Source organism: Diceros bicornis, chromosome 5 (assembly GCF_020826845.1).
Source record: "Diceros bicornis minor isolate mBicDic1 chromosome 5, mDicBic1.mat.cur, whole genome shotgun sequence".
Taxonomy (NCBI): Eukaryota; Metazoa; Chordata; class Mammalia; order Perissodactyla; family Rhinocerotidae; genus Diceros; species Diceros bicornis.
This window is the reverse complement of record NC_080744.1, coordinates 39,910,377-39,922,921: the sequence shown is the minus strand read 5'-3', so window position 1 is coordinate 39,922,921 and position 12,545 is coordinate 39,910,377. Positions and strand designations below refer to the sequence as shown.

Sequence of the window (12,545 nt, the reverse complement as noted above, 5' to 3'; positions counted from 1 at the left end):
GGTTAGATATGATATCAAAAACATAAAAGGAGGGAGGAGGGGAGTTAAAGAGTAGAGCTTTCAGACAGAGGTCAAACTAAAGAGATCATCAATTCTGTATAGAAGGAGAAAGGAACAGAGAAGGACTACTAAAACACTGAGAAAAAAAAAGTTAAAAAATGGCAGTAAGTACATACTTATCAATAACTACTTTAAACGTCAATGGACTAAATGCTCCAATTAAAAGGCATAGGGTGGCTGACTGGATAAAACAACAAGACCCATATATATGCTGCATACAAGAGACACACTTCAGACCTAAAGACACTCACAAACTGAAAGTGAAGGGATGGAAAAAGATACTCCATGCAAATGGCAATGAAAATAAAGCTGGGGTAGCAATACTCATATCAGACAAAATAGACTTTAAAACAAAAACTGTAAAAAGAGACAAAGAAGGGCATTACATAATGATCAAGGGAACAATCCAACAAGAGAATATAACACTTGTAAATATCTACGCACCCAATGTAGGTGCACCTAAATATATAAAGCAATTATTAACAGACATAAAAAGAGAAATAGACAGTAACACAATAATACTAGGGGATTTTAACACTCCACTTACACCAATGGATAGATCATCCAAACAGAAGATCAATAAGGAAACATTGGCCTTAAATGACACACTAGAACAGATGGACCTAGCAGATATATACAGAGCATTCCATCCAAAAACCGAAGAATACACGTTCTTTTAAAGAGCAATCTATAGATTCAATGCAATCCCTATCAAAGTTCCAACAATATTTTTCACAGAAATAGAACAAAGAATCCTAAAATTTATATGGAACAACAAAAGACCCTGAATAGCTAAAGGAATCCTGAGAAAAAAGAACAAACCTGGAGGTATCACACTCCCTGATTTCAAAATATACTACAAAGCTATAGTAATCAAAACAGCATGATACTGGCACAAAAACAGACACACAGATCAATGGAATAAAATCAAAAGCCCAGAAATAAACCCACACATCTATGGACAGCTAATCTTCGACAAAGGAGCCAACAATATACAATGGAGAAAAGAAAGTCTCTTCAACAAATGGTGTTGGGAAAACTGGATAGCCACATGCAAAAAAATGAAAGTAGACCCTTACCTTACACCATACACAAAAATTAACTCAAAATGGATTAAAGACTTGAATGTAAGACCTGAAACTATGAAACTTCTAGAAGAAAACATAGGCAGTACCCTCTTCGACATCAGTCTTAGCAACATCTTTTCAAGCACCAGGTATGACCGGGCAAGAGAAAAAATAGAAAAAATAAACAAATGGGACTACATTAAACTAAAAACCTTCTGCACAGCAAAGGAAACCATCAACAAAACGAAAAGACAACCTAACAATTGGGAAAAGATATTTGCAAACCATACATCAGATAAGGGTTTAATCTCCAAAATATATAAAGAACTCATGCATCTCAACAACAAAAAAACTAACAACCCAATTAAAAAATGGGCAAAAGACCTGAACAGACATTTCTCCAAAGAAGATATAAAATACAGATGGCCAACAGACACATGAAAAGATGTTCAAAATCATTAACTATCAGGGAAATGCAAATCAAAACTACAATGAGATATCACTTCATGCCCGTCAGAATGGCTATAATTAACAAGACAGGAAGCAACACGTGTTGGAGACGATGTGGAGAGAAGGAAACTCTCACACACTGCTGGTGGGAGTGCAAACTGGTGCAGCCACTGTGGAAAACAGTATGGAGATTCCTCAAAAAATTAAGGATAGAACTAGCATATGATACAGCTATTCCACTGCTGGGTATTTATCCAAAGAACTTGAAAACACCAGTGCATAAAGATACATGCACCCCTGTGTTCACTGCAGCGTTATTCACAATAGCCAAGACTTGGAAGCAACCTAAGTGCCCATCAAGGGACGAATGGATAAAGAAGATGTGGTATATATACACAATGGAATACTACTCAGCCATAAGAAACGATGAAATCCAGCCATTTGTGACAACATGGATGGACATTGAGGGTATTATGCTAAGTGAAATAAGTCAGAGGGAGAAGGTCAAATACCGTATGATTTCCCTCATTAAGTAGTAGATAATAACAACAATAACAAACACACAGAGATAGAGATTAGATTGGTGGTTACCAGAGGGGAAGGGGGGAGGGAGGAGGGCGAAAGGGATAATTCAGCACAAGTGTGTGGTGATGGGTTGTAGTTAGTATTTGGGTGGTGAACGTGATGTAATCTATGCAGAAATAGAAGTATAATGATGTACACCTGAAACTTATACAATGTTATAAACCAATGTTACTGCAATAAACAAAAAATTTAAAAAAAAAGTCTGCTGATTTAACTGTTAATCTCTTCTAAAAAAATACCTTCACAGTGACATCTAAACTAGTATTTAACCAAATATATCTGGGTACCATGACCTAGTCAAGTTGACACACAAAATTAACCATCACACTGGGTCATATGGTAATTCTATGTTTAGCTTTTTGAGGAACAGCCAAACTCTTTCCATAATAGGTGAACTATTTTATGTTCCCACCAGCAATGTATGAGGTTCCAATTTCTCCACATCCTCACCAACACTTATTATTTTCCATTTTTTTCAGTTAGCCATTGTAGTGGGTATGAAGTGGTATCTTATTGTGGTATTAATTTTCATTTTCCTAATGACTAACAATGTCGAGCATCTTTTCAGGTGCTTGTTAATCCATTTGTATACCTTTTTTGGACAAATGTCTATTCAAGTGCTTTGCCCATTTTAGAATTGGGTTGTTTGTCTTTTTGTTGTTGAGTTGTAAGAGTTCTTTATATATTCTAGATACTAGACCCTTAAAGATTTTATTTATTTATTTTTTCCCCCCAAAGCCCCAGTAGATTGTTGTATGTCACAGCTGCACATCCTTCTAGTTGCTGTATGTGGGACGCGGCCTCAGCATGGCCAGAGAAGCGGTGCATCGGTGCGTGCCCAGGAGCCGAACCCGGGCCGCCAGCAGCAGAGCGTGCGCACTTAACCGCTAAGCCACGGGGCTGGCCCTAGACCCTTAAAAATATGATTTGCAAATATTTTCTCCCATTCTGTGAGTTGCCTTTTCACTTTTTTAATAATGTCCTTTGATGCACAAAGTTTTAATTTTAATGAATTTTAATTTTTCTTTTGTTGCTCATGATTTTGGTGTCATATCTAAGAATCTGTCGCCAAATCCAAGGTCATGAAGATTTACCCATTTTCTTCTAAGAGTTTTATGGCTTTAGCTCTTATATTTATATCGTTGATCCATTTTGAGTTAATTTTTTGTATAGGCACGGTTCCGACTTCATTCTTTTGCATGTGGATATCCAATTGTCCCAGTATCATGTGTTTAGGAGACTATTCTTTCCCCATTGAATGGTCCTGAACTTTTGTAGAAAAGCTATTGGCCAGAGATATATGGGTTTATTTTTAGACTCCCAATTCTATTGTACTGGTCTATATGTCTATCCTTATGCCAGTACCACACTGTTTGGATTATTTTAACTTTAAAGTAAGTTTTGAAATTGGGAAGTATGAGTCCTCCAACTTTGTTTTCTTTTTCTTCAGGATTATTTGGCTATTCAGGGCCCTTGCAATTCCAAATGAATTTCAAGATCAGCTTTTCCATTTCTTCAAAAATGGGCATTGGAATTTTGGTAGGAACTGCAGTGAATCTGTAGATTGCTTTTGGTAGTATTGCCATCTTAACAATACTAAGTCTTCCAATCCATGAACATGGGATATCTTTCCATTTATTTAGGCCTTCTTTAATTTCTTTCAGGAATGTTTTGTAGTTTTCAGTGTACAAGTTTTTCACCTCCTTGGTCAAATTTATTCCTAGGCATTTTATTTTTTTGGATGTTATTGTAAATGGAATGTCTTCTCGATTTCTTTTTTAGATTGTTCATTGCTTGTGTACAGAAACACAACTCATTTTGTGTGTTGATCATGTACCCTGCAGCTTTGGTGAATTTATTTATTAGCTCTAGCAGTTTTTTTGTGAATTCTTTGGGATTTTCTAACATCACGTCATCTCCAAATAGAGATAATTTTACTTCTTCCTTTCCAATTTGGATGCCTTTTATTTCTTTTTCTTGCCTAACTGCTCTGGCTGGAACTTCTAGTACAATGTTCAATTGCAGTGGTGAAAGCGAGCAGCCTTGTCTTGTTTCTAATCTTAGGGAAAGCTTGAAGTCTTTCACCATTGAGTGTGATGTTAGCTGTGGATTTTTCATAAATGCCTTTTATTGCATTGAGGAAGTTTCCTTCTATTCCTAGTCTTCTGAGTGTTTTTATCATGAAATAGTGTTGGATTTTGTCAAATGCTTTTTATGTATCAATTGAAATGACCTTTTATATCTTTTAAAGATAAAAATGCTTTGGGGGCCAGCCCCGTGGCTTAGCAGTTAAGTGAACGCGCTCTGCTACTGGCGGCCCGGGTTTGGATCCTGGGCGCGCACCGACGCATCGCTTGTTCGGCCATGCTGAGGCAATGTCCCACATACAGCAACTAGAAGGATGTGCAACTATGACATACAACTATCTACTGGGGCCTTGGGGAGAAAAAGGAGGAGGATTGGCAATAGAGGTTAGCTCAGGGCCGGTCTTCCTCAGCAAAAAGAGGAGGATTGGCAGGGATGTTAGCTCAGGGCTGATCTTCCTCTCACACACACACACACACACACACACACACACACACACACACAAATGCTTTAATGCTAAAGCCAATGGTATATTTTAAAATGGAGAAGAGAACACAGAAAAGATCAGGTTGGGATACTGGTCATCTGAGATAAAGGGAGAGAAAACCCAGGGGTTAAAGACTCCAAGAAAGGCAGATAGTGAGTATCAGGGATTAGAGAATGGACAGTTCTAGCCCCAGTGCAATGTTTTGCCAAGCTGAATGAGATGAGGGTGGGAGGAGAAATGCTTGCTTCTTAAAAAGCTTAGGTAAGTTGTTTATAAATTCTATATAATGTATAACAAATATTAACTTACAGTGATGATACATAGGAAAGAGGAAATATAATGGAAAAGAAACTAGCAGTTCCACGTGCAAGTACCTGTAAGGCGCGCATACTGCTTGAAGACATCAGAAGGTGTAGGTCCTGTCAGCAGAAAAACATCAATGATTCCACTCTCTGACATCCAGTGCACATCAGTTTGAGATCTGACCTTTTGTTTAGCAGCAACTGGGCCCATCTGGGTTAGTGTGTACTGGAAAAGGAATGGAATAAAGGTCTGAAAAATTCTCCTCTAACCTATAACACCCATCCACGTGGGAGTGTCGGTCTGTTCCTTTAGTACATATTACTAACTTTTAGTGATTAGACTGGTGGCAGAGAACTGCCACTACAAAGCCCAGAGCCAAGACTACACTTCACTGGTTTTGTTTCATCTGTAAGTTTGATATGCACCATGATCCATAGCTCACCTTTACTGCAGGCTCTGTACTGATCTCCACTAGTGTTTCTGAGGCATTCAGCCAAAAAATGCCTAGAGTCCTGCCCAGTTTGTGTGCAAGGAGATATGGCACTGAACCATAAATGCCCATTTTGTCATATATTTTATATCCATAGACATCCAGGTTATAAAGACGGTAAGCATCTCCATCACTGAAACACATAAAGAAGGATTGTAATCAATTACCATCACAAATATATTATTAATGAATAGTATAGCTCCACCCAACCCTGCAAACACTTGGGTCCTATGCATCTTTCAAGGCTCAACTCTTACCACTTCCCTAAACATTTCCTCACCCAACCTGGGTGAATATGATCCTCCTCCTTTAATTCCTTTGGCATCCCCTCATGCAACAATTGGCATGCATGATCTCATATCTTACATATCTTTTCTGAATATCTCTTGTGAGGTGAGGGCTGTTTCCTGTGAATCCTCCACAACGGCAAGCACAAAATAAGTATCACTGATAAATATTGTGAGTATGTCTCTGCCACTAAAACAAAATCATAAATGGTGTGCTAACATGCTTTCACAGGGCTGAGTAGGGAAAAATCAGGAACTGAACTGGGGTAGGTAGGGGGCATAGAGCTCAAGTTGGTGTGAGAGCATCATGGTTTCTGATTCACTTGTCACTATGCCTACCGGTCACATAAACAGCATCAGAACCTGGCAAACATGATCAGACTCTGCTTCTCTTCGGTTTTGCTTCCTCTTAGTATGATGCCTCTGGCATTTATTTGTCAATAGAGTTAGTTTGAAAAGACCTTCCTGAGGGAATCAAAGGTGATGTGAGATGCTGCACTTTTCCATTCTCTGGCTCACTGTCCTTTTTTGGTAAAAGCCTTTTTCTAGGTCAGTGAGTTTCAGTGTATTTTCCCAGGGTTCCACAGAAAGGCCTTGAGAGGTGAAAGCAAAACACAGGGAGAAAGTGTGATGAAGATCTCCCCCTTACTTCAACCACAGCAGCTCTACATTTTTACTTCGTCTATATTTTTAGGTTCAGCATTACAGTTTTTATAATTAATTTTTACCAAAAAATAAAATAAAAATTGAACTGTTCTGCACAATCATTTAAGGAAGATTCTTAAAGATCTACAAGCAATATCAAGGAGGAAAAGGCCAGGCACATGACTGGCTCAGACATATCACATATTTTCCTTTCAAAATTTCCAGTCCAGAAACCAGAGCCTCCTGTAAGAATTCTTGTTTTCACTTTACCCAGTATTTTTAAGTTGGTGTGATTCTGCATGCTGTGGGATCCCGTAGAGATGCTCAAATCCATGCAAGGAGAAATCCAAACCAATGGAGGCAGGACCTGTAGGGACCAGGATACTGACTAAGTTTTGCTTCTCAGGGGGACAATCAATTAAAGAGATTGAGTTAACTATGAGTGTAGCAAGATGACTAGACTAGGGATCGAGAGATCCAAGCTTGCTCTGATCAGTCAGTAATCAGGGGTGCTGACTCTCTGTAAGACATTATATTCAGGTGTTGTGGGGATACAAAAGTGCACAAGGCAAAGTTCTGGTCACTCATTAATTATGTTTCCTTAGCTGTGTGCTGAAGCTCTCTGTGTCCTCATTTATAGTAAATCTCTTTTCTATCTGTAAAATATGGCTACAAAGTTTTAGATAGTTTTTCTAACCTAAATTTTCCTAAAATACATTGCATACTTATTTGCTTTAGGAAACAAAGGATATTGAGCAATTTTAATCCTTGCTAGATGGAAGACTGGGTGTCTTCTGCCTGATCATTTATTCTTACTGTGTACAGGGACTATAATGTCCAGGGCACCAGGAGGACCTTTCCCGGCTCCTCAAAATACCCCTTTCCTGTGATTGTAGATATAAAAATTTCCTTTAAGCAAAGACAAAGTCCTTTAACAATTATTTTAGAGATATGGGAAAAATGAAAGTAACTAGGAGAGACAACATGGACTTAAATTCACTCAGGTTAAAAGTGTTTCACATCAAATGGTCCTTATTTGGAGAAGTTTATGGGAAGAGGTGCTACAGAGAAGATAAAAAAGATTATGATGTTACAGAAAGGAGAGCCAGAGGGCCACTGTACTTATAAATTTTGAGCATGTTGTTGGGTCCTGATCATTATACTAGGCTATAGATACAGATGCTACAACAGGGATTCTCAAGGAGTTAGGGAGAGTCTGTTATTCTACAAGGTAGGGAGGAGGAGAAAAGTGAGTATTTTTTCCAACTACATAAGCCCCAAGTGTCTGAAAGGTATCTCCTAAAGAGACAAACTCTGCTCCGGCTCCCTCCAACCCCACCACTATCACCAAGCCCAGTGAGAAATGTCACAGATGGGCATGTGATGCTCGTGTGAATGATGGGGAGGCCTGGAAAAGGTTGAGAACCACTGCTTTGGAATGTTGGAGCTAATGAGCTCTACAACTTGGTTTCTCATCACTTGATTCTCATAAAAACAGAATGTGGAGGGACCGGCCCCGTGGCGTAGCAGTTAAGTGCGCACTCCGCTGTTGGCGGCCCGGGTTCGGATCCCGGGCGCGCACCAATGCACTGCTTGTCAGGCCATGCTGTGGCGGCGTCCCATATAAAGTGGAGGAAGATAGGTACGGATGTTAGCCCAGGGCCAGTCTTCCTTAGCAAAAAGAGGAGGATTGGCATGGATGTTAGCTCAGGGCTGATCTTCCTCACATATGAAAAAAAAATAGAATGTGGAATTTGCAGCTGTCCAATATGCTATATAGTGCAAGCACTGTGCTGACCTAGACCCCTCCATGAGACCATAAGCTCCACGAGGCCTATCCTTCTCTTACACTCCCCACAAAAGGCATATACTCACTATTTTTCTTTGCAATTCATTATTGAAGAATAGGAGACCCAAATCTGAGATTTCTGTTCACCTTACAGAGGTCACTTGTTTAGGTGCCAAAGCTCAAGGGACTTTTTAGATAGACATTTAGCCATTTTGGAAAGATCTGTTTTAACACTACACCAGTTTCAATTTTACCATTAACTTTGACATCCACAAATGTTCCGAATTTCTCCTCCCACAGGCCCAGATCCTCTTGATTTTCCTGTTGGCACAAAAAAAAAAGGAGCAAATTGAGTTTACAGATTGCAACAAATGTGGTTACCACAACTGCACATGTTATTTGGATTATTAAAAAGTTAGACTGAGAAAATGAGTTCATCTTTTAAAAGACCAGTTTGTGATGTCAGCATATTATCAAATTAGATCTGTGTTCTATATAAATCCCAATAATTACCCTTATGAACTAGAGCTGACACAAATATATTTTTTATTGTGGTAAAATATACATAACATAAAATTTACCATTTTTAAGTGGCATTAAGTACATTCACATTGTTGTGCAACCATTATCACCATCCATCTCCAGAACTTTTACATCTTCCCAAACTGAGCCTCCTTACCCAATAAACAATAACTCCCCATTCCTCCCTCCCCCAGCTCCTGACAGTCACCATTCTACTTCCTGTCTCTATGAATTGGAGTACTCTAGATATCTCACGTAAGTAGAATCATACAGTACTTGTCCTTTTGTGACTGGCTTATTTCACTTAGTATAACGTCTTCAAGATTCATCCATTTTGTAGCATGTGTCAGAATTTCCTTCCTTTTTAAGGTTGGATAATATTCCATTGTATATATATACCACATTTTGTGTGTGCATTAATCTGTCAAGGACTCTCGGATTGCTGGACTGCTTCCACCTTTTGGCCACTGTGACTAATGCTGCTGTGAACATAGGCGTACAAATATCTGTTTGAGTCCCTGATTTCACTTGTGGATATATACCCATAAGTGGAATTGCTGGATCATATTGTAATTCTCTAATTTTCTGAGAACTGGCACACCGTTTGACATGAATATCTTTACACAAGCCAAAATGATGTAAAAGCACTTTGAAAAATGCCGTCTTACATATGTAAGATTTTTTAAACTCTTTTTCTTTTCTTGTAAACACACGAGGCAAAACATTTAGAATCAAATTACTTAGGTCTTTTTTTAGAGACCCTAAGCAAAGATTTTGGCTGAGATGGGCACTTTTTCTCCTGCTGCAATTTGCCAAACTACTGTCTATGTTCCTGAGCTGGCTTGAGAAGTCAAGTGGGATGGCAACTGCTCAGGTTCATAATCTTTTGATGTAGAGCTATAAACTTTCTCAGCTTTACAAAAGTCTCTTTTCTCTGGTAGAATGAAAGAGTTTTTTTAAAACTTATATATATGTGTAAAATACATATTTCTTTTAAAAAATGAGCCCTTTGCCCATTTCTAGGTTGTTTCTTCATAATTAAAGCTTCTGTAAAGTGAGCCTGTTTTTTTTTTTTTTTTTCCTAATCACACCTGAATTCTTAATGTAGGGATTATTATCCTGGGGTCCATGGATGGGCTTTAGAGTTTGTGAACTCCCTCAAACAGTATGAAAAATTTTTTTTCTATCGAGATGGTTCATAGCTTTCATTAGATTCTTGCAAGAGGGTCTGTGATTCAAAACCACTATCTAAATTATCTACTAGAGGTTCTCTAAAAGCTGATTTGATATATTGTCACAAAATTGGATAAGGCTATGTCTCCGTTGTCCTTGTCGTCTCTATTTGAAAATGGAAAAATTATTCTCTCTCATACTCATCAATATGGGTCAGTTCTTAAGAGGAAGAAACATTGTCCTTATTGCACTGGACATATTTTTCACCATTTCTGGTGGCCATAGCTACTGTCAGGGCTCCTCTGAAGATTCATGTGGCTTTGGATGAAGAGAAGATTTCTGAAATGTCCATTCTCTATAATTCAGCCAAAATAATCTTTTAAAAACAGAAATCAGACCATGTATCTCTGCTGCTTAAAACTTTTCCATAGTTTTCCTTTGCTTTTAGGGTAGAGTCCAAGAAAGTTAACATGACTTAGAAGAATATAAGCTCCATGACAATATATATATATTTTTTATTTCTTTAAATGTGCTCCTTCCTACCTCAAGATCTTTGAGTATGCAATTCTATCTGGAATACGCTTTTCCCAACTTTTTGACTAGCTAATGTATCCTCATACATCCTTAATATTATTTCCTTCAGAAGGTCTTTCCTGACCCTCATCTTGGTCAAGTTCCTTGTATTCTCCTACAGCACCCTTTTGTAACACTCCTCATGCTTGTAATCACTTAGTGTTTGCCTTTCCCAACAGATGCTGTTTTATGACGACAGGTTGGGATTTGTTTTATTCACTGCTGATTCACCTTGCCTAGCATAATTTTTTATGCCTGGCACAAAGCAAGCAGTCAGAAATTATCTGTTTTACAAATGAATGAATACATGAATGAACAAATGAATGAAAGAAACAATGAGATGATAGGCAAGCAAAAAAGACAGTTGGTCCCATTTACATGCAGTATAGTATTTATCACATACCCCTCTGTAGAAGAAAGGAAGAACAGACCCATTATATTCCGCACAATGATGATGACAGTGAAAAAGATAAAAAACGGTAAATTGCTAAATCCAGATTACCTGAGAGGTTTCAACTGATGCATCTTCCTCATTTTCTTTGGTAGCTCTGTTTTAATATAAATAAAGTTGTTTCACTCATGGCAAGACTGACAGAATTCTGTTCAATGATAAAGATTTTCATTTCCAACTTTTGAGACCCCATAAATAATATCTTTTAACTTATTAAAAATAACATTATAAAAATAAAAATAAGTTTATGAAATTGAACATTTATGAAGAACATTAATCCAAAAGCTTTACTTCTTATAAAAATGTAGACATATTTGTATTTTCTAGTTAACCCTTTAAAAATACCTTTATCAGTTTTTTATTATAAATGTAATACACGCTCATAATATCTAAACAAAACATAAGCAAGCAAGGTAGAACACAGCTCCCCTCACCCAATGCTACCCTAGTACAGAGCAACATAATGCACTGTCTTTCAGAATGATCGTGACAACTTATTCAATCACCCACAATTGTATTTGAGTGCTCACTTTTCCCCATTCTTAACAATACTGGACTTTATGGATTTTTAAAATCTTTGCCAATCTAAAATTTTAGGAAAGATAATGCATTTCAATTTGAATTTCTATCACTAATGATGTAGATTACTTGTTTATACATTAAGTGGTATTTCTATTTCTTCTTCTGTGAATTGTCTATTCATACTCATTATAAATTTTTTTTCCTTTAGTGTAAAACACAGCATGCATATAGAAGAGTATATAACGTCGGTGCAGCTTACAGAATAATATTAAAGAGAACAACTATGAACCCACTACTGAGCATAAGCAACAGAAATGACTTGTTCCTTGTAGTTCCTCTGTGCCTCTCTTCAAATGCATCTGCCTCCTCCCCCCACCTGTGTGAAATCATTCCCTTGCTGTTTTTTATAGTATTCCCACAAGTGTTTGAATCCCCAAAGATACATTATTTGGTTTTGCCTTTTAAAAAAACTTTTATACAAATAGAGATATATTGTATATATTCTTTTGTGATTTTTTCACTCAATATTAAAAATTTTGATAGTCATATATTAATACGATTGCTGCAGTTTATATCACCCATTTTTTATTTGCTTGTTCTTTTTCTTATTGATTTGTATAAACTCTTTCTATATTGTGCATATTAATTTTTGATTTCTTATATATATTAAAATTTATGGTGAAATTTAAGGCAACTTGTATGTTGACTTTTAATTTTTTTAATTAAAATTTAAGGCAAGTGGTATGTTGACTTTTAATTTTTTTAATTAACAAACTTTATTTTTTAGAGCAGTTTTAGGTTCACAGCAAAACTGAGCAGGAAGTACAGACAGTGCCCATTTACTTGCTGTCCTCACACACTTACAATCTCCCCTACTATCAACATCCTGCATCAGAGTGGTACATTTGTTACATTCAATGAACCTACATTGACACATCATTATCACTCAAAGTCCCTAGTTTATATTAGGGTTCACTATTGGTGTTGTACATTCCGTCGGTTTTGACAAATGCATACTGTCATGTATCCACCATTGTAGTATCATTCAGAGTAGTT

The 12,545-nt window shown here is 37.3% G+C and overlaps 1 protein-coding gene across 7 annotated transcripts in view; it reads right to left on the bottom strand.

The window, feature by feature from the left end:
* Positions 1 to 12,545, bottom strand: part of GANC (glucosidase alpha, neutral C) — a 77,780-nt gene that overhangs the window by 40,753 nt on the left and 24,482 nt on the right. For all 7 annotated transcript variants that reach the window (XM_058541331.1, XM_058541332.1, XM_058541333.1 and 4 more), the window contains exons 6-10: positions 11,019 to 11,064; positions 8,503 to 8,569; positions 6,730 to 6,826; positions 5,480 to 5,660; positions 5,109 to 5,262 (exon numbers count right to left, since the gene is read on the bottom strand). In XM_058541331.1, coding sequence (XP_058397314.1) covers positions 5,109 to 5,262; positions 5,480 to 5,660; positions 6,730 to 6,826; positions 8,503 to 8,569; positions 11,019 to 11,064 — 545 coding nt within the window. The remainder of the gene's footprint in view (positions 1 to 5,108; positions 5,263 to 5,479; positions 5,661 to 6,729; positions 6,827 to 8,502; positions 8,570 to 11,018; positions 11,065 to 12,545) is intronic.